The sequence below is a fragment of the Anabrus simplex genome, chromosome 7 (assembly GCF_040414725.1).
Source record: "Anabrus simplex isolate iqAnaSimp1 chromosome 7, ASM4041472v1, whole genome shotgun sequence".
Taxonomy (NCBI): domain Eukaryota; kingdom Metazoa; phylum Arthropoda; class Insecta; order Orthoptera; family Tettigoniidae; genus Anabrus; species Anabrus simplex.
In genome coordinates this window covers 164,346,350-164,370,390 of record NC_090271.1, presented here as the reverse complement: position 1 = coordinate 164,370,390, position 24,041 = coordinate 164,346,350, and the positions used below count along the sequence as shown (strand labels likewise).

General features: G+C 38.1%; 1 protein-coding gene across 2 annotated transcripts in view; it reads right to left on the bottom strand.

Annotated features, from left to right (window-relative positions):
* The window catches only part of CtBP (C-terminal binding protein), a 381,638-nt gene that overhangs the window by 61,537 nt on the left and 296,060 nt on the right, over positions 1–24,041 (bottom strand). For both annotated transcript variants that reach the window (XM_067151426.2, XM_067151427.2), the window contains exon 6: positions 7,772–7,871. In XM_067151426.2, coding sequence (XP_067007527.1) covers positions 7,772–7,871 — 100 coding nt within the window. The remainder of the gene's footprint in view (positions 1–7,771; positions 7,872–24,041) is intronic.

Sequence of the window (24,041 nt, the reverse complement as noted above, 5' to 3'; positions counted from 1 at the left end):
TATGGATAAGTTTGTTAATGGTAAACCATAAGTGTAAGTTCTAGAACAATGTTATCAATTTAACCTTGTAAGAATATTTATAGCTGAAGATGTTCAAAATATGAACAAAACATGTCCTATGTTCTAACAATTAAGCAACAAAATAAGGATAAGATCCTAATTTTATAATTGCTTTTAATGTATTGAATAGGTGGAAATCAAAGTTTTATTGTTCTCCTTTGTAAGCTCACAACCGCGCGCCCCTAAACTGTATGGCCAACTTGCTCGGTGAGAAAACACCAGAAAGATCACAGATGAAAAATACATTGTCCTCAACTACATGAACAAGAACACATACAAAATAGCTAATATTTTAAAAAACCAAGGTCTAAAAAGTAGCCTTTAGAATAGGAATGGGACAAATGGTTACTTTCCAATATCATGTTCCTGTGTATCCATTACAGTGCAGTATTAGGTGGGTGTATTAAGATATAAAAGTAACATAATACAAGGTGCAGGTCAACTTTTGGGAGGAACATTCATTACACCTGCTGTCTCTTGCAGCCCCTAACCCCACCTTAGTAAGTACTGTCCCCTTCAAATTTGGCCTACAATAAGCATTTACTGTATTTGCATGTGTAAGATTTTATTTCATTAGCGCGAGCTATATTCTCCAGCCTTGTAAAACGGGGACAGCTCCAACAGTTCTAAACCGGTCTTATTGGCAGGGGAGAAATGTATTGATTTTTTCTCTGCGGAACTATCAGCTGGCCCACGTGAGACACTGAGGGAGCAGGCCAAGGTCGCCAGGACACGCGGACAGCACATGTCAAATCTGAGGCAGAAGTACTTTCGAGAATTAAACGCTTGACGTCGACCAATTACTGACAATTAGTGCCACACCCCTTTCCCTGGATATGCATAAAAACCTGTGTTTCCAGAAGAAATGCTCTCTGCTCTTCGATTCTTCGGCTGTGCTCTGCTGTGTTGTGCTGTGCTGCGAACTTAGACGTAATATTTACTTCGAGATGGTAACTTCTTAAATCAATTATTTGACAGTAAAACCAGCCACCCTTCACTTATAGTTGGATCAACGACCCTGGCAGATTTCTTTACCAAAAGTTACGTATTTTTCCATCATTAATTTCATCGCGCGCGCGCGTGTGGAGCATATCTTAAAACTGTTTGTTAGTTTCAGCCTCTACTCCACGAGAAGAAAGAAGAAAATCACCACATGTTGGAACGAGTGTTTCAAGATGTTGTTACATTGTGAAGAGGAAGTCTGCCGCAACTTTACTTGGAACCTCGAGGCTACGATGATCTGCTAAAAATGTAGGCAATCTCCGACATGGGGAGATAGCGACCCCGGGCAGATAACTGACCACATGTTCCAGACCATCGGCGAAGATCCAGTTCCATCATTCATTTAAGTACACTTTAATAATGTTTATCTGTTCATCTTTGTAGAAATAATGCTTTCTTATTCATTAGTGGTAATATTTCTCCTAGCCTTGCAGTAGATTTGAATATTTTCACTCTTCTTTCATATGGGAGACGGTAGTTTTGTCATTTGTGTGTGGATGATTATTGACCTCTATTAGTTTAGCTAGAACGTGTGTGTGTCTTCTACGATTATTCTAGCTGTCCCATTTAATAGTCTAGTGTGTTTAAAAATCATTGTCCTCACCGACAGTTAACAATTTAATTTTTGAAAATATTTTTTTTGAAGTCGTGTGGGACAGATTAACGGCATGTTGTGTTACGCCGGATTTCTATGTAAGAGTTTTTCATGTGTGATTTAAGGCGTGTTAGTGTCATCTGACATATTGTCGAATCCCAGTTTCCAAGAATTTTATATCTCGTACATCTAATAATAATAATAATAATAATAATAATAATAATAACAATAATAATAATAATAAATTTTCATCTCGGGTTTGAATAAGGGTCATGAGTTTAAATATTGCTTGATCTTGTGTGTATGATGTTAATATGTGCTCAATTAGGATGAATATGAGCCTGGAATATGGCAGATTCTCGTCGGATCATTTATTATATTTTATTGACTCTAGGATGGATTATTTACTGTGTGTTTGTGACTTGTGAATCCATTTATTGAGTCTTATTTTGGAGAATACGTGTTGTTGAACGTAATTTTCTCAAGTGGAGCACGTGTTAATTGATAGATGTGGAGTTGAGTAATAATAATGTCGTGACTCATGAACCATGAAGGCGAATGCTTGTATTTGACCTGTTCTATGTGGGTTTCTGTAGTTGACAAATTTCTTCAGACATCAACCACCGATTATCATGATCAACGTTGTTAATTTCATCTTCTTTAATTAAGTGATTATCCAGACTTCATCACATTCCTGAGGGACGTAAAATATTTTCTTTGCCCGATACCGTCATTGAGAAATTTCAAATATTAGGATTAAAAATTAAAGATCAATATTCAAAGGCTAGAATTCGTTGTAAATAGTGTAAATAATTCTCGTGAGCCTTAGTGCGAATGCTGTGTGTGTGATTGATATTATTTCAATGCATTGTGATATTTACTTTGACCATGATTTTGACCAGACCACGTGTTCGTTACATTGAGACCTCATTGTCAGTGTCGTTTGTGTTGGCATAGCTTTTTGAAATTTAAATCTTCAGTGGATTTTATTTGGTATTTAAGTAAAGTAAGATTCAGAGTATCACACGGTAATGAATAAGGAAGGATCATTTCCGTTGACTTGGTTCATTATTTAATTTTGTAAAGCCTATGGCGTTAAAAATTTTCTTTAGAAGTGTCAAATACCAAAGATTGACTTTACATTTGTCAGACGAAATATTAGAGGAATATTAAGAGGAATAATTATTGTACAGGCACAATAGTTCAAAATTTAAGTCCAATGGAGACATTTCTGAGTAATATTTTTGATAAGAATTTGGTTTAATTAATTTTCAATTTAATTGAAGTAACGCTTTATTCAGCACGATTAAAGAAGGATGGATTTATTTGATAAATGTTGAAATGAGTAAATCTGGTAATTCAACATTCAAGATGAATAGGAATCAATTTTCACTTTCTTTTAACTTATAAAGAATAATATCATTATTGAGAGGAGATCCTCCTACAAAAATTTTTAATTTGTTATTTCGTTGAGCCAGAAGTAGGCTAATGAACGGTACGTATACTTACAGAAACATTGTCGACCGAGAATAGTGGAGATTATGTGCAGTTAAGAGGAACTGGCAGAGAAGAAAATTTAATTTTTCATCAAGATTGTTAATTATTTTTGTTATTGTTATATGTGTTAGTTTATAATAAATGTCAGAACCTGTTGTTTTATATTCTTGTGTTATTGTCGTTAGTCCTTGTCTCTTACCCTGCCTTCGAAAATAAGTAAAGCCAGACAACGAACAGTCCACCCTAGGGACTCTTGTTCTCCAGCTGAGCTATGCCCGGTAAGAAGGGGGCAGTACTTGAAAATGGCAATACTATATCATCTAGCTTTCTTCTCTCCCACTCTCCCTTTCACCAGATTGTCACTCACATTCTTGACTGCTCCTATAAAATATCTGCAATGACCCATATACACTCTGAGAATTAATACTTCGCAAACTTCATTTATAAAAATCGCCATGATTGCTAGGTAGCTCTGAGTATTCCTAGACGTCCAAGGATCTGTAGTTAAACAGATACTCGGTCCCAACATTATAAAAAATATTGATGAACGAGTGTCATATACACTTCAGATGCTGCAGGAATGAGATGAGGAAACAGTCCTATCAGGCAAGACGTAAGCAGACTTTAATCCATTACTCTTTTCTTTTTTGTCTTTGTTACGCCACACCAACACAGACTGATATTACGATGACTATGGGATAGGATAGGACAGGACGAGGATGGAAGGGACCGTGGCCTCAACTGAGGGACAGTCCCAGCATTTTCTTGGTGTATACATGGGGAACTACCAAAAACCATCTTCAGGGCTGCCGACAGTGGAGTTAGAACCCACTCTCTCCCGAATACAAGCTAAGAGTTATGTGACTCGAACTGTGTAGCCAACTCGCTCTGGAAATCCAGTATAAAAAATCTCTAAAATCTTCGTCTTCCACCATAGAAAGAAGGTTGGGAATATGTGGTTACGTAAGTGACTTATCTAGCATCTTTTCCGCTGTATCACTCCTTTACCTATGTATTGGTAAAAATTATGATAGCAGCAAGTTGCAGTCGATGATGACGAAGTTTCACGAGGGACAGATACATGTGATGGCGCTTGCAATGGCTTTTCAGAACCTGATACAGTACTTGAGTACCATGTATATTACTGAGAACTACGTGAACCAGTTGAATTTTTAAAATTGTATTATTATTTGGTACCTTCTAATGTGTTTCTAAGAAACCGTTTCCCTGTTATATAGTTTTTGTCGACTTCAAATCTTATTGGATATTTTGCTCATTGTCCACAACACGGTGTGAAACACGAGATTCAAAGTGGAAAGACCACGCGTAAGAGTTTTGAGAAACTATACTTCTGTATATATTACCACCAGTAAGCCTAATACAAAGCACTATGAATAACTAAAGAATATCTGTAACCGGCCAGCAAGTGATAGGATAGGTACATCAACACTGCCTCTAAACTGTTACAAAATTATCACTCACACCTGCAAAGAAAGTGCGCTTAAAGCGAACTGCTACGCTTCCTAATATCCGTTAGCCAATCAGAAACTACCTCCCCTCCCTTGGCTACGCGCAGGCAGTTACTTTTGTATTAGGGTCTCCAGCGGAACAATATTTCTGGAACAGCTTACTCTGATGGAATAGGATACATTATCGTGTTAAGATAACTCCCATCTCTACATTAGAACAAGCAACACACTGCAAAGACACATCAGCAAATGCAACCAAAACAAAAAAGATATTTTCTCCAAGTCAGGAGTTCATGAACTCAAGTATGAAGAACCTAACTGCAATGCCACGTATATAGGCCAAACAATACGTAATTTCTACACAAGATACAAAGAACCAAAAATTGCGATTAGATACAATCTGCATTCAGCCTTCGGAGAGCACATACATGACAGTTCACACCATTTCGCAGACATCAAAACAGATCTGATTTTTTTTTGTGCATTAGCGCTTAATGAATCCCAAGGCTGATTTAAATCTCAGGAATGTGGGTTAGGATATTGTTATCTATAGTCTTTCACCATTCTAGACAATTTTTAGGTTATTATTTATTTATCACTAAAAATTAATGCGGGATGTAGTGTTTACAGTGCACTATGTCTTCTGGTATAGGCTAAAATAAATTTGCTACTTTCATTGACCTGTCTCAGTCTCATCCTTGGCTTTGACAATATGAAAGTGACCGAGGTATGAGCGATTCTAGTAATACCATTCCGTTATGCAGCCAGTCCCTGTTATGAATGGTGTGAAAATATCGCTCATGGGGTCTGTTATACAGCCAGTCCCTGTTATGAATGGTGTGAAAATATCGCTCATGGGGTCTGTTGGTGCATGCATTTCAGTGGGCTTGGCAGACTGATCTGTGATAGCAACTTCTGGCTCAGTGAGGAAAGCAAAGGGAAACTACCTCACTCCTCATTTCCCTAGTATGCCTCTTTAGTGACACCTAGGCTATCTATGACAGCTGTTGGTGGAGCTGTAGAGGATCAAACTAGCCTTTGGGCTGAATACCCAACATACATACTAAAAATTATGTCTTACACTATACTCTTTAATTCAGTTCCATACTTTTATTTCCTCAAAATCATTAACTTGTATTTACTCCTCAATACAATATATATTATAACATGAGAAAGCAACATTCTCCACCCTCTCCAAGGTCAGAATCTTGGCCCACAACTCTCCCCTCCCCTATCCATTGTACAAAGGTCATTGCCCACAGAATTTTACACTCACCCCTCTGCTACAAAGACTGGACAAGGCCATGACTGCAGTCCAGAAGCAGTTATTGAAGGTGATGGATGATTGATAAGCAACTTACATAAACAGAAGCACTTCTGTAAGTTAATACACTAACAGTTGAAGACTGCTACAATCATTATTTGTTATTACTTGTTCTTAATATACCCAACATAAACAATATTGTTCATATATACACACATGATTTAAAGTGATCTGATAGAATCTGAGGATGTTCTTGTAGAGTGAAACATGACTTTCCTTTGCTTTATGGTGTACTCTTTTTTTTTTTTTTATATATACAGGTTTGTTATACAATGTTATATGTGTTATGATTAATGCTTTCCACTGGCTGAAAGGCTTTTAAGTTACGTTATACAATCTGTAATCACGGCCAGAGTTACTTGCTATGGTATAGAGTAGACCATACAACCAGTGACTGAACACAGTGTTGGACAGTGGTAAATAACCCGACGCTCTAACAAGGTGAATGGCTTCAGAGCTTCTTAGTTGGGTGATGGCTTCCCTGTGGAGGAAATGCCACTGAAATCCAACAGGCAGCGTCTGTTCTCCAGATATGGGGTGGACTCACCGAAACCTGATAGATAGGTATAAATAACTTTGGGTGCGGTGAGTCAACCATAATAATAGCCGATGTGAAGCATCAAACTGGATCAGGACAAAGATCATACCTTGTATCTCCTGGGAGGTGCGAGAAGAGGATGGAGACCAATGATTCACTGTCCGATTCAGGAACTCCCAGGATAAGGGTGATGGAAGGAGGGCCTCAAACACTTTCCTAATCTCCTCAGTTATGATTCTAGACAATTTCTCCTCGTATTCAGCAAGAGGGCTCCAGCTCTCAGTATCCTCTCGTTCACGCTCTAAGTCAGAGACAATACAACATACCATTCGCTAGTTCAACGTGTGGTGTGGAATTGAACATTCGGTAGTATAGACAGGTTCAGGTGCTGGGTGTTTCCAGGATAGTATTTATTTGTAACCATTTTCCTCTCGTGTTGCAGATGGGTTTTCACACTAATATTAATACTAGCAAAAGATTTACATAATTTCTTATTTACAGCGCACATGGGAGCATTTTTTGACTAGTCTGTTTCTTACAATGAGATAGGCTGAAACATTTTGGCATGCAAGAAAATTGAAATACAAATGCAATGCAGGGAGTTAACCTATTGTATTCTACTAATCAATAGCAAAGAATCCTCCACTGCAATTTTAAGTTACTATATTGCCAATGTGAATGATCATAATACTGCTTCATAACAGCACAATAATTAATCATAACAACAAAGAAATGGAATACTGTAGCAATCTTACATATCCTGTTTAGGAGATTGGAGTGTAGAACTATAACAAAACAATTCTATATTTCACCTATCGACTATACAAATATCACAGAAACTACCACGAACAGACTCATGTACTAATTTCAAAATATTAACATTAAAATAACTCTCTATAGGATACCACGACAATATAAATGATCACAAAAATTTTGCAAAACATCATAAGCCTTAAAATGGTTTCATTGGTCTAGTCACTACTTTCTTCTACACCATCTTTCTAAGGAAGTGTAGATTCATGAAATCTTCACTTACATCTTGTATGCTAATTTAAGAGTATGAATTCCAAGGATATACAATATACATAAATACATACATCCATAAATTGTTCATGCAAAATTTCTTTGAGGAGGATTGTCATAAATAAGCAGAGATAATGGTGCCATAAGATATTTCCTCAGACAGCTTCAATGTAATGCATAAGCGGGAAAGAGTATCCACGATTTGTAAACAAAGACAAGACAGATTTAGCTCTTCTTGTACACAGTAAGTATACACTCCTTACCTGGCCTCATTTGCTTTATGGTAAACTCGTTGATAAGGTGATGATTATGTTCGTTGAGGGTGCAGTGCAGCGATACACAGTCTGACTGGAATAACAGGTCCTATAAAATGCAAAAGAGAATTCTTGTCTGAAAAATAGGATATGTTTAAATTTTCCACCAGACATTGCATAATGCTGAAATTATTATGAAAGGATAAAGGTTAGGTACAAACTTAAAAGAGTATATTTGTGATCAAACTTTTACACAAACAAATGACAGGGCAGTTTGAGAGCAATACATCTGGAAATTTTACCATTACAATGCATATTCAAATAAACTCTTTCCTTATTTTTGATGTCACACTCATAAAGGTTGGTGATGATAATGTTTGCTGTTCAAAGGGGCCTAAGCTAGGCCATCGGCCCCTAATGATACGAGGTGCAACGAAATGAAACAATAATTACAACTTCAAAATATATCAGCTGACTAGAATCTAAAACGATGATGAAAAAATGACCAGGAATCCAACAGAATCAGTAGACTGATTCATAATGCCTTATTTTCTCGGGTGATTCTCATTGTCAAAAGGGGGTCTAAAATCAAGGTCACCAGTCCCTCATAATAGTACTAACCATGGCACAACGGAACCATGATGTTTTTCCTATAATAGTATTAATAACAGGTAACGAAGAATTGGGAGAGAGATTTGTAGAACCTAATGAGTGGGTAGGAGATGACCTTCACTTGAACCGCAATGGTACATATAAGTTAGGAGGTTTGTTTGGGAGAGTTACAGGGAGGTACATTAAGGGAAACTGAGTGGACCAGGGAGCGCTGATGACAGTATAGGAAGCATGAAATTGAGTAAGGATGACATAAAATTGTTGGTGTTAAACTGTAGATATATTGTAAAGAAAGGAATAGAATGAAGTCAATTGATAGATAATATATTTATGAGATATTATAATAGGAACTGAATCATAGCTGATAAGCAATATTATGGAGAAATTATCTCACGGAACTGGAGTGTTTATCGTAGAGACAGGTTAGGAACAATGACAGGAGGAGTATTTATACAGGTGAAGGAAGAATTTGTAAGCTACAAAAAAGTTAAGGATGAGGAACATGAAACTGTAGGTGTAAGACTCATCTCTAAAGACAACAGGCAACTTTATGTTCTTGGGGTGTACAAATTTGGCAAGGCTGGCACTGACGTTGATGCACAATTATTTGATAAGATAATCAGCTATGTGTGGATCCAACTCGTGGGCTGAATGGTCAGCGTTGAGGCCCCAGGTTCGATTCCCGGCTAGATCAGGGATTTTAATCGCCTCTGATTAATTCTTCTGGCCTGGGGACTGGGTGTTTGTGTTTGTCCCAACACTTTCCTCCTCGTATTCAGACAACACACAACACTACCACCCACCACAGAAACACGCAATAGTGATTACATCCCTCCATATACGGCTGGCATCAAGAAGGGCATCCAGCCATAAAACAAGGCCAAATCGACATGTGCAGCACAGTTGCACCCGCAACCCCACAGGTGTGGGAAAACAGTAGAAAAAGAAGAAGAATCAGCTATGTGGGGAACGAGACAGACGGGAATATTATTGTACCGGGTGATCTGAACTTGCCAAATTTTAACTGGGAAGGAAATGTGAATGACAGACAGCATGACCAAAAAATGGTGAATAAGTTATTATGGGAAGGGCAGCTGAATCAAACAGTGATGGAACCAACTAGAGGGAAAAGTATTCTAGACATGGTGCTGATAAAACCAGATGAGCTCTATACGGAAACTGAAGTGACAGATGGTATAAGTGATCATGAAGCTGTCTTTGTCAGAGTTAAAAATAAATGTGTTAGAAATGTTGTAAACGTAGGACTATTAGGCAATACCATATGGCTGATTAGAGTGGAATGCGGAAATTTTTAAAAAGCTATTATGATAAATGGACGATGGTAAACAAAAACGTAAACAATCTATGGGGTGGGTTTAAAGCAATTGTTGAGGAGTGTAAAAACAGATATGTACCTTTAAAAGTGGTAAGGAATAGTAAGGACACAGAAAAGGCAAACGAGTAGAACTGTTCGGTAAAAAGACTTTGGAGACATCTCTTCCCCTCTTCGAATTAACTGAGGATATTTTAAAACACATCCCTTGCAGTCTTCGTACAATGCTTCGAGCAGAAGTACTGAAATCGAACAATCGTGCAGGGCCGTAGTCACATCATTTATAGACAGAGTAGTGAATGATGTGGAGAGAGAAGAATGTGAGAAAATTGTGACACAGCTATTATACTTACAAGTCTCTAACGACGTGCGCTTGCCAGACAAATACACCTTTCGCACCGTGAGTGACGAAATGTTTTTTACCAGCAAAGTGCAGGCTGATACAAATCATATAATTAAAATCTCCCTGGACACTATCTCAATCAGGAAGCCCTCGAAGATTTCAAGAAAGAAAGATAAGAATATCTGCTAGCACGAAAGCACATCGGATTAAAACTAGGCGACATAACTTTGATACTTTAGCTCTCACATTTGTAACCGAAATTCCAATTGGGGGAGCTGCTTTGAACAATCTTTCTTATGGAAGTGAAATGGAAAGTGAAGCAATAGAATGCTATGGAAGTTCATTTGGTGTTCGTGTTATTCGATGTGGGTTAATAACCCACAAGAAACAACCTTGGATTTGCGGATCTCCAGATGGCATAGTTCTCAAAGGAAATGTAGCTGACAGAGTGTAAGAAGCTAATTGTCCATCTTCCTGTAAAGATAAACCAATAGTAGATTAGTCAGGAAATGTGCGAGTGCGTTATCTTTACTTTGACGAGCAAAATAACATACAGTTAAAGACAAGTCATATGTATTACACACTAGTACAAATACTGATGTACGTAACTGGCTTGGAGAAATGTGATAAGTATATAGCAAAGCACAACAGTTGCCAATACATTATTTATCAGGACAATAAGTATGTCGAGGAATGTCTCACCAAAATAACAAAGTTCTATTTCAATAATTACTTGCCAAAAATTAGCGGTATTCCTAATAAGAAGAAGAAGAAGAAGAAGAAGAAGAAGAAGAAGAAAAAGTATGTATTTGTCAATTCCTGCTTGTTGAAATTGAAAAGATCAAAATGTAAACAAAAATATATAAAACAAACTGATGGTAGAACAATTCTCAAACTATTCTTTAATTATTGGAGGTTGCAAATTCGTTAACACACAACACATATGCACGATGTCATGCACGTGTGGAAAAAGTTCTGTTGGCAATTTCTGTAATATATTGTATATTTTGATTCTTTGAATACACCTTTCTACGTGAATTCTAACACTCGCAATATTATAAGTACTCTCAACTTCCTTAGCTGTTAATCTCCCATCATGTAAGAACGGCGGTGTCACTATTACGGCACCGCGGCCAGATAATTTAGTTCTGATGCCAGTAAATCCTTTATCAGCCATGACCTCATCACTAGGTTGAAGGATAGTCAATAAACCACTGTCAGTTGTTATGAATGAGTCGCTAGCTTTTCCACCGTAACATTTAGATTTAAAGGTGATCGTACCACTAGGCGTGATTGCAATTAAAACTTTTGCCGTGTAGCAACCCTTGTATTGAGAATAGAAATACACTCTCTGATCTACTTGGGGAGGCTGTTCAACCCTAAATTCCATGCAGTCAATAATGGCTAGACAATTACCGTAATTTCCCTTATGCTGGAGGTATTGTTTCTTGAGCACTTTTCTTACTAGGCTAGAATATAAAATGTTTCGTCAGTGCCAGTTGCATAAGTACGGTCGTAAAAATACACGAAACTGTTGTCCTGTTAACACCGAATAGCACTCTCAAAGCAGAATAGGAGAGTCCGGTTTTAATTTTCACTAGGAAAATCAATAATCTGGTTTCTTTGCATAATCTCGAAACGTTACAGTTTGGTAATAACGCAAGCAGCAAGGCAAAGACGTTGAAGTTCACACCTGTTAAATCATGCATTTGTGTATTGTTCCTTATGGAACTGTAGCCTTGGAAATCTGGACCCTTGATGTCTGCACGATTGTCTTCAGTTCCACACGTTATGTTTCCTAATGTCCCCTTCCAGACCGAAATCAAGTAGAATACATGCCTGTGTATTTACGTTGTTTTCATTGATTGAACAAGAAGACATGAAGTCTGAATAATGAAAATCAGATGCATCTGTTCCCACGGGTGCATCCTTGGTTATGTTACTTGGGCAAACTGTACTCGAAAATTTTCCATCTGATTCTTCCTCTTTTAATCGCTTGAGTTGTCTGTGAAAGCGCTGTAAGCTGGGTTCTGGCGACACATTCCTCTTCTTGTATTCATCCGGAAATATTGTCGGAAGATAGGCTGGACTTAGTGGGTGTCCAGATCTTTTGTTTCCGATGAAATGTGCACTACATGTTCTTGAGTAAGTCGTAGATTGCCAAAGTGATCCATCAGGGCTAAAAATTAAAACCAAAATTAAATTAAATCGGATCAGTTGAACTTATTGCAAACATGTGCAGTACGTATGTGTAGACCCACTTACTTTGTTCGGTTAACTGCGTGTATCCATCCCCTCCTTCGGTCTACTTCTATCGCTCGTTTTGGAAAACGATAAAATTGTACTTCAATTCCCGTATTTGCATAAGTATTGGAACATCTGACAACACAACAATTGCGTTTACTTTATCTCCTTTTCTCTTCCATTATCATCGGATTAACTACACGCTCAGTCATAACAGAACAGCTACTGCGAGTCTGGAGTCTGCCTCACGTGTTGTTCTCCGCCCGGCCGCTAGAGCAACACGCACGGTGCCTATAGATATTTTATGGCAGAAACAGGCCCCCGGAAGGACATTCCTGGAATCATTAATGAACAAAGGGAGTGTACATGCGAGGACTTACGGAAGGCAGAAGTATTCAGTCAGCAAAATGTAAAGGTAGATGGATATAAATATAATGTCCTGGTGGAGGAGGTGACTAATAATAGTGAAATACTATGATAATAAAGATATTTATAAAAAGGTACAAAAGTTCAAAGCAAGAAAAGCAGCTGGGGTTGAGAGATTTTTCTGGGGATAAGGTAAAGGCTATGGGTTGGGATACAGTGCCATATTTGAAATACTTATTCGATTACTCTCTGGATGAAGGACCCATGCCAAATGAATGGAGAGTTGCAATAGTAACCTCGGTGTACATGGGAAAGGATGACAAACATAAAGCGGAAAATTACAGGCCAGTCAGCTTGATGTGTAGTTTGTAAGCAGTGGGAAAGCATTCTTTCTGATTATATTAGACATGTTTGTGAAATTACAAATTGGTTTGATAGAAGGCAGTTTGTGTTTAGGAAAGGTTATTCCACTGAAACTAATAGGATTCCAGCAAGAAATAGCAGACCTTTTAGATTCAGGTCAAATGGACTGTATCACTATTGACCTATCCTAGGCTTTTGATAGGGTAGATCATGGGAGATTACTGACAAAAATGAGGGTAATTGGGCTAGACAAAAGAGTGGTTGAATGTGTGGCTACATATCTAGAAAATAGAACTCAGATAATTGGAGCAGATGAAACATTATCTGATCCTGTACTGATTGAGAGGGCAGTATTATTGGACCTTCATGTTTTATATATATATATGATATGAGTAAAGATCTGGAATCACACATAAAGGATATTTGCAGATGATGTTATAATGAGTAGTAAATGAGTTGCAGGATTGTGAGTGACTGCAAGGGGACTTATACAATGTAGTGAGATAGACAGCACACAACAGTATGATTGTAAACGGGATGAAAAGTCAAGTTGTAAGTTTCATCATGAGGAAAAATCCTCTCAGTTTTAATTATTGTATTGATGGGGTGATAATATCTCATGGAGAAGAAAGTAAGTACCTAGGTGTTAATATAAGGAATGATCTTCAGTGGGGTAATCCTTAACGAGGTAGATAAGAAAGGTTACAGATCTGTTCACATGGTTATGAGAGTATTTAGGGGTTGTAGTTAGGATGTGAAGGAGAGGGCGTATAAGTCTCTGGTAAGACCGCAGTTACAGTATCACCCCATTGTATGGGACCCTCACCAGGACTACTTGATATGAGAAATACAAAACATTTGAAGGAAAGCAGCACGATTTGCTCTGGGAGATTTTCGACAGAGGAGTAGTGTTACTAATGTTGAAAACTTTGGACTGGGAAGATTTTGGAGTAAGAAGAAGAGATGCTCGATTATCCGGTATGTTTTGAGCTGTCAGTGGTGAGTTGGCATGGAATGACGTAAGTAGAAGAATAAGCTTGAGTGGAGCTTTTAAAAGTAGGGAAGATCATAATATAAAGTTTATAGTTTATAGGACGAGGAGTAAGGGATTGGAATTAATAAGTCAAGAGAAATGTTTGATAAATTTCCAAGTTCATAGAAAGTATTTAAGAAAAGCTAGGTAAACAATTATATAAATAAATGTACATATGAGGTGAAGAATTGATAAGGAATCCGCCACCTGCGCAACCGCCTTAATGCAGATAATTGATGACTGATGATCAAAGTGTTCCTCACATCGTGGTACTAATTACAGTTCATGTACACCCAACGTATATCACACATAATGTCACTACTCACAGGCAACACAGACCCATGGTACTCCTCACGCAAGGGTACCACTCACAAGCAATGTAGACCCATAGTGTTCATCACATAGAGGTACTAATCACGGAAGCCGGCTAGATCCAGGGTGTTCCTCATATAGTAATACTAATCACAGGCCACGTGACCTACTCATGGTGTTGCTCACATAGTGCTATTAATCATAGGCAATATAAACCTACAGTTTATCACACATTATGGTACCACACACAGGCTACACAGACCCATGGTGTTCCTTACATGAGGGCACTATTCTCAGGCAATGCAGCCCCATGGTGTTCCTCACATAGTGGTACTAATCACAGGCAATCTAGGCCCATGGTGTTCCTCAGATAGTATACTACTCATAGGTAACGCAGACCCATCCTGAACACAATGGAACCAAACCAATCGACACCTCTTCCTGCTATACGCCAGTATCTGCATCCAAGCGCCTGAACTCCCACCTTGGTGGAATGCACACGATAGTACTAACCACAGGCAACGCTCACGCACGTGGTGTTGTTCACATAATGGTACTGCTCCTATGTAACGTAGACCCATGGTGTTCCTCACATGGTGGAACTAATTGCAAGTAGTCTCATGGTTTTAATTCCATCATCCCTTGGTGGCACCTTCTAGCTGCACTCTACCGCTTTGTGTTGCTTGTTATCTCGCTTGCTTATACGTTTGTTCATTTATTTATTTATTTATTTATTTATTTATTTAGGGTAATGCAGGTAGGGGTGATGGTACTATGGGAAAGGGCTAGGAATCCCAAATGCAACTGTTTGAAGTAAGGAAGAAGTTACTGTGTATTTAACCTGCACGTGCGTAATTTTGTAAAAATTCATACTTCTCAAAAAATACTATCAAGAACTGTATAAAACTTCAGTTTTTTATTCAACATCAGGTGAATATTCTCAAAAAGTAATAAAAAATTCATACTTTTAAATGAAGAAAATGAAACACTATGGAAGTTATAGTCACACTGACTTGTTTTCTATTCACCTCTGTGCTATGAAAAAATAAAAAATAAAACCAACAGGAATTTGCCTCCAAAATTAGTGATCATGAACCTGTTTTTGTCATAGTTAAGTATGATAGAAAGGGAGGTCTTAAAAGTAGGACTGTTAGGCAGTATCATATGGCTGATAAAGCAGGCATGAGACAGTTTCTAAAAAGTAACTATTATCGGTGGAAAACGGTAAATAAAAATGTACACAGACTCTGGGATGGGTTTAAAGCAATTGTTGAGGAATGTGAAAACAGGTTTGTACCTTTAAAGGTGGTAAGAAATGGTAAAAATCCAACTTATTATAACAGAGAAATGAAGAGACTAAGAAGGTGCAGATTGGAAAGAAAGAGAGTTAGAAATGGCTGTGGAAGTAAGGAGAAATTGAAGGAACTTACTACGAAATTTAATCTAGCAAAGAAGGCAGCTAAGGATAACATGATGGCAAGCATAATTGGCGGTCATAGAATTTTAGTGAAAAATGGAAGAGTATGTATAGGTACTTTAAGGCAGAAACAGGTTCCAAGAAGGACATTCCAGGAATAATTACTGAACAAAGGGAGTGTGTATGGGAGGATCTTCAAAAGGCAGAAGTATTCAGTCACCAGTATGTAAAGATTCTTGGTTACAAGGACAATGTCCACATAGGAGGAGGAGACTAATGCTAAAGAAGTATTAAAATTTACATATGAAAACAATGACATTTATAATAAGACACAAAAGTTGAAAACTCGAGAAGCGGCTGGAATTGATAAGATTTCTGGGGATATACTAAGGACAATGGGTTGAGATGTACAGTGTACGCCGCTTATTATGATCATTCTGGGACACAGATAATTTGATAACATTAACCGGCTGATAACAATAGCTGAAAAATAAAAATTGATAGGTAGCCTACTGTATTTATAACCTACATGCACAATGAAACACATACCGGTACACAGCACTGCAATACCGTTAATTGTTTTCAGCTATGTAAAATAGTCTCTAATCGTTGTTTGCTTCTGGTTGTCTCTCAAAAGTCCATTAATATCTAGTGCCTGTCGCATTTCAGCATTCGTTGTTGTTCAGGAAGTTTCGGCAACATCGTCATCATCAGCATCACTATCTTCTGCTCCGTGTTCTTCACCTCTCATATCTAATTCTGCGGATGTACCTGCCTCACATAAATGTCGCCCTTGTTTGTTTAGTATCAGTAATGATGCCCTCATCAATGTTCATTCATTCCTGAAATTCATCTTCCGTTAAACCTGTTGGACAAAGTTCAACACCTTCGTCTACTTCTGGTAACTCTCTTAAAAATCCCCCATACGTAGGGTTGCCAGATTTCCGGATGGCAAATAAGGAACAGTCACTTGATTCCAGTTAGCAAATAAGGAACACTCCCATTTCCTTGCCACATAGCACTAAATTAAGGCACTATAACCATGATTAAGAGAAAAGACCATGGTTATATTAATAAGTAAATACCGGTAATAATATAACAGCGCCAGCATGAAAAATGTAGGTGCTTCAGTGGCGTATCCTGGAATCTCCACTGAGGCATGCAACTAGTAACCATGCAGTTAACACAATGTATTAAGTAAATTTCAATTCTACTCACCCTAATTACATGTAGGTGAACTCGAGCCAAACAGTTTTACTGTAAGTTTCTGGATTGAACGTGCGTACACAATTCTTGTTTTCTCTTTTTAAATTTACGAGGGTCCGCCTCTGTGGTGTAGTAGTTAATGTAATTAGCTGCCACCCCCGGAGACCCGGGTTCGCTTCCCGGCTCTGCCACGAAATTTGAAAAGTGGTACGAGGGCTGGAACGGGGTCCGCTCAGCCTCGGGAGGTCAACTGTGCAGAGGTGGGTTCGATTCCCACCTCAGCCATCCTCGAAGTGGTTTTCCGTGGTTTCCCACTTCTCCTCCAGGCAAATGCCGGGATGGTACCTAACTTCAGGTCACGGCCGCTTCCTTCCCTCTTCCTTGTCTATCCCTTCCAATCTTCCCATCCCCTGCAAGGCCCCTGTTCAGCATAGCAGGTGAGGCAGCCTGGACGAGGTACTGGTCATCCTCCCCAGTTGTATCCCCCGACCCAGAGTCTGAAGCTCCAGGACACTGCCCTTGAGGCGGTAGAGGAGGGATCCCTCGCTGAGTCCGAGGGAAAAGCCAACCCTGGAGGGTAAGCAGATTAAGAAGAAGAAGAAATTTACGAGGGAAGGTAGAGGTCTCGCGGCTTTAACTATTTGCATCTTTTCATCAAACGAACGGCCAGTAAATGGCTTTTCAAACTGATTTACAATTATATCCGTTTTAGACTCATCCATCGTTAATACCACATTACGCAAAATATAATAAAACGACGAATAGCACAGGAACAGCACACACAGAATGAACTCACTAATCAGCAAAACACACAATGAATTAACTCACTAGTTAGCCACAACTTAAGCACTGGAGGTAAGTCACCCCAGTGGCATTGGTCAGTTTCGTCACGTTGGGTTCTCGCTAGGGGGTAATCTGTGTGTCCCGTTCGCTGTAAACATGTCGACTTTCTCCAAGTTGCTAACAGATGGCAGAGGGTAGCACGGGTATGGGGTGACAAATTCTGACCAAGTTTCAATTGCAGCGACATCGTTCGGAGGGTTTCAGAACTACGTCTGCTACTGAATGCAATTTTAAGATTGAATGCCTTACGTCGTTAACTCCTGCATTTGCTGTCTCTTTCTTCCGAGAGTGGAGTAGACGGCGAGACTACACTAGCACCACACGTAATCAAGCAACGGAACTAGTACAGTTGCGCGGACCTTTTGAACTTCTGAGAGATAAAATCGTTAATATTTGACCTGAAACAACCTAAAGTCGTAAATCAGACAGTTCTTTGTGTTATCATAACGCATGCAATGAATGCCTTGCATTCAAGGAGAATACGCCCCTGAGGTACTTAATTTATTACAAACTAATAATGCGTTAGCCTTTACGTTGAAATGAACATTTCACAAGCACTTGTCATTTGAAGAAGCAATGTGTAACAGTTTCTTATTCATCAAAACTTTCTTGAGAAATTCCTTACAATTCTCATCACAGTTGAAGCACACAAGAAGTTCATTTTTTATTATATCTACTGAACATCTGTTTCTGTCATCTCTCAATTTTATTGCCATTACTGAAAATACTCTTTAAGTATAAGCATTCGATGGAAATATACTTAAGACAAACTTAAGTACCATTAAGATGTTCTTCAGTTTTTCTGGGCCAATTAAACCACTGATATATAAAATGGAGGAGACCACATGCCCGCTAGTGCCGCTAGAATACTGCCAGAGGTGCTGTTCTCAACTACGATGGCTGATCATTGGTCGGGTCATAATACAGAATATTTTAATCATAACCGCGCACTTTGTTGATACTATACTATTGTCAAAAACACAATATTTAAAAAACGGAACATCGGGCGTACGGTTTAAATGGTGCACCGTACGCGGAACAAAATGAGGAAAAACCGTCTTGTTCCGGGCAAAACCGTACATCTGGCAACCCTACCCATACGGGAAACAGTTCCTTATTGTATGTGCTCAGACATTATCCCACGGCATGGCTGGAAAATGCAGGGCATCAAGAAGGCTGGTGTTTGGGCAAGGGCATTGGCACTAGTTTTATGTGAGTCCTCTATGTTTCCTAAGATTCCTGTGCGCATTGCATAGGCATAATACACTTTCATGGTGCGAATGATTCCTTGATCACATGGTTGAATTAATGAAGTCATATTCGCCGGTAAGAAAACCACACTGATGTTCTTGAGCTCACAATTCACAATGTGTGATGCACAGTTGTCAACCAGCAAAACTATTTTACAGCTCAGCCTATTATCCCACTTCAGTAGCCACTCTTTGAACATCAGGGTAGTCATCCATGCATTACAGTTGGAGTGATAGTCCACTGGAAACTTATTGATGTCTTTAAAGAAACATGGGTTCTTATTTTTCCCAATCACTAACAGTCTTTTCTTTTCACCAGACATACTTGCACAACAATAAACTCTTACTTGTTCCTTGGAGGTTTTACAGCCTTTAGCACTTTCATATTTGAAGAAGTGTGTTCAGGCAAGGCACGATAATACTCGCATACTTGAGAACGAAATCCTTGAAAACAAATATAACACAAACCGAATTTGTGATCACAATAAATGGAAGATTTTCAATGTTTTAGTATTTGTCCGTACGGGCCTTCATAAAAGTGATTATATAATACGGTTGATAACATTATCTGTGATTACAATAAACGGAGTCCACTGTAGTACCATATCTGAAGTACTTGTTTGATTGTTATTTGGTTGGGGGAGCTATGCCGGGTGAATGGAGAGTTGCTATAATAGCCCCTGTGTATAAAGGAAAGGGTGACATAAAGCCGAAAATTACAAGGCAGTAAGTTTGACATGCGTTGCATGTAAGCTTTGGGAAGGCATTCTTACTGATTATATTAGACATGTTTGTGAAATTAATAACTGGTTCGATAGAAGGCAGTTTGTTTTAGGAAAGGTTATTCCACTGAAGCTCAACTTGTAGGATTCCAGCAAGATATAGCAGATATCTTGGATTCAGGAGGTCAAATGGACTGTATCGCGATTGACTTGTCTAAAGCATTTGATAGGGTGGATCATGGGAGAAGTACTGGCAAAAATGAGTGCAAATGGACTAGACAAAAGAGTGACTGAATGGGTTGCTACATTTCTAGAAAATAGATCTCAGAGAATTAAGAGTACACGAAGCTTTATCTGACCCTGTAAGAATTAAGAGGGGAATTCCTCAAGGCAGTATTATTGGACCTTTATGTTTTCTTATATATATAAATGATATGAGTAAACAAGTGGAATCAGAGGTAAGGCTTTTTGCGGATGATGTTATTCTGTATAGAGTAATAAATAAGTTACATCATCCTCGATAATGTTGTGAGATGAACAGCAGGCAATGGTATGTTCATAAACGGGGTTAAAAGTCAAGTTGCGAGTTTCACAAATAGGAAAAGTCCTCTCAATTTAATTACTGTGTTGATGGGGTGAAAGTTCCTTTTGGGGATCATTGTAAGTATCTGTGTGTTAATATAATGAAAGATCTTCATTGGGGTAATCACATAGATGGGATTGTAAATAAAGGGTACAGATCTCTGTACATGGTTATGAGGGTGTTTAGGGGTTGTAGTAAGGATGTAAATGAGAGGGCATATAAGTCTCTGGTAAGACCCCAACTAGAGTATGGTTTCAGTGTATGGGACCCCCAACAGGATTACTTGATTTGTTCTGGGTGATTTCCGACAAAAGAGTTAGCGTTATGAGAATGTTGCAAATTTTGGGCTGGGAAAAAATGAGAGAAAGAAGGCGAGATGCTCAACTAAGTGGTATGTTCCGAGCTGTCAGCGGAGAGATGGCGTGGAAAGACATTAGAAGATGAATAAGTTTGAGTAGCGTCTTTAAAAGAAGGAACAATTACAATATGAAGATAAAGTTGGGATTCAAGAGGACAAATTGGGGCAAATATTCATTTATAGGAAGGGGAGTTAGAGATTGGAATAATTTACCAAGGGAGATGTTCAATAAATTTTAGATTTCTTTGAAATCATTTAAGAAACGGCTAGGAAAACAACAGATAGGGAATCTGCCACCTGGGCGACTGCCCTAAATGCAGATCAGTATTGATTGATTGATTGAGCCAGGAGCAGCCAATCCAAATAAGTATACTTATCCATCTTTACACTATTGGAAGTAAATAAACGTATAAACAAGCGAGATAACAAGCAAGTAACACAAAGCGGCAGAGAGCATGGCTAACACGCGCGAAATTTTCAATGCATCGAATTAAGGGTTTTATAAAACTACACTGATATCAATATTTCCAGAGAGTGAAAGCTTCAACTTGCTTGCCAAAAATTCTTACTTGTTCAAATTAGGATGTGCTACACAACCAATCATACCATGATAATTTGTTACTTCTGCCTATTTCATGCAGACTGACTTCTAGAATTATGACGAGTGATCCTCAAAAGTCATCATGCTAATCCACTTTTTAAAACTTGTAAGAAACTACTGGTAACAAAGAGAACACCATATGAAATCATAACTATGAATCTTCCTAGGTAGCTAATCAAAAAGCTCACGAGTTTAAATACTACATGTAAGCTTATTTTTACCAGCAACACAATAAAATTCAAACACTATGAAGTGTATACACAAGATATCCTTGGACAAATTTTACTTTATACAGCACCTGCCTAAATGGAAGGCTGACAATTCATTTTTCAATTTTAGTCATACAAAAAAGAGGGTTCTTTCTTAAATGATCATTCAATGCAATTGGGAGTATTTAGTTAATTAACTCATAGTGCCAGGCGGCCGATCTAAAGGCCATGCAAACTGCTGCTAAAAACGCCGGGGGCCAATCTGTCAGCCACGTTTTCTTTTTGCCTGTATCTTCCAATTCCTTCTGCACAATGGCAGCACAGGTAATACCGCCGGAAAGATTCAAGCTTTCACTCTCTGGAAATATTGATATCAGTGTAGTTTTATAAAAGCATTCATTCGACGCATTTTAAGTTTACTATAATCTATTAGTTTCATGGTCTGTATTGATAGTTCAAGTACAAGTATGAAGGATCTCCACCTAATCAATACTTTATTTTGCATAGTGTCAATATTATTAACATAAAAACAGTACCGGTTTCGACTCGTAAATAGGTCATCTTCAGCTGCTAGAGAACCTACTTAATAGCGACTGTACAGAATAAATACGACTAAAATTAAAATTAAAATGAAACAAGAATGCCATTAAATAAAACATGATACCACTATTCTAAAATTACTTAATGTTAAGATATATACATAGAATAAGAGCTTCAGCAACCAATTCACGGACACATAGCTTATTACTCAGTTTATATCACTGCTGCAAAATATGTTAGTGAGTGCCACTATTCTAAAAAATACTTAATATTAAGATATATACATATGGTACAGTCATGGGGTTGAAGGGTTTTACACTGGCCCCATGATTACCACATATTACAAAAGTTCCGTTTGCTGAGGTTGAAATTGGATACAATTCTTAGGGTTTATGGAGAATCACTGACATACTGGTGTCAGGCTCAGATATCCAATGTTAAATGCCAGTACCATGTCCAACGGTTATTCAAGGTGCATTGTTGGGCCGCAAATATGCGGGGACGTCGTGTTCATTAGAATAAGAGGTTTAATAACCTGTTTACAGATACATAGCTCTTACTCAGTCTATATCAATGATCAGGCTAGTTTATATTAGACTTCCTTAATGAGGTTTACGTTGCTGTGCGTGACATATTGAAATCAGTGAAAGCTGACTGTGGGTGCTCCTCTCTTCATACTTGTGTTCCCTCATGTAATTTTAAAAAATCTGAGAAAGAAGAAAAGGAACCAAATTGATTACATTCTGATAAATAAGCGTTTCAGAAATTCCATCAAAAGAGTCGCAGCATACCCAGGTGCAGATATTTCCTCGGATCATAATCCATTGATAGCTGACGTAACAGTTCGTCCGAAAATCATGAAGAATAAGCCTAGAAGAAAGGTACTAAATACACGTAATCTGCAAAATTGTGAAGCTCGGCAGAAAATTGCTCAGGATTTGAATAGGCATTTAAAAGAAATCAATACCAATAACTGTGAAACAGCAAATGATTTATGGAATCAGTTTAAAAGTCGGGTAGAGATACTTCTTCAAAACAAAGATCAAAAGATACATCCAATGAAGAAAAAGAAATGGATGACAGATGATATTTTTGAACTAATGGAACAACGAAGGTTAGTAAAAAATGATGCAGAGGAATACAAAAAATTACAACGCCACATAAGGAAAGAAATACGTGCTGCGAAAGAGAACTGGATGAAAGAACAATGTGTGGAAATGGAAATCTTTCAGTCTAAACATGATCTGTTCAATATACATCGAAAATTAAAGGAAATAGCTGGCATGTACAGAAAACGTAACCTTTCTGTACTGGTTGGTGTTACAAACAGGCCTATTATTAATGAAGAAGAAGTTTTAAATACTTGGGAAAATTATCTGATAGAACTTTTCTGTGATCAGAGAGGTGAGGAATTTAACCAACGAGCTAATTGTGAAGGCCCTGACATTCTTAAATCAGAAGTGCTGTATGCTGTGAAAGTTTCAAAAAGCAAGAAATCACCAGGTCCAGATAACATCCCTGTAGAACTTCTTAAAATGATTGACGAAGACAATATCCAATTCTTGGTAAAGTTGTTCAATACTATATATAATACTGGAGACATCCCATCTGACTGGCTGTTATCTACATTCATCACGTTGCCAAAGAAGCAAAAGGCATGCAAGTGTAATGATTATAGGCTAATAAGCCTCATGAGCCACACACTTAAAGTATTCCTTCGTGTAATACATAACAGAATCAAGACTAAGTGTGAACAAGACCTCGACGAAACACAGTTTGGGTTCAGAAATTTGTTTGGTACAAGGGAAGCATTGTTTGCGCTAAATATCCTAATTCAGAACAGTCTAGATCAACAGCAAGAAGTGTTTGCTTGTTTCATTGATTTTGAAAAGGCATTTGACAGAGTACAACATCCAAAACTTGTAGAACTCCTAAAGGATATAG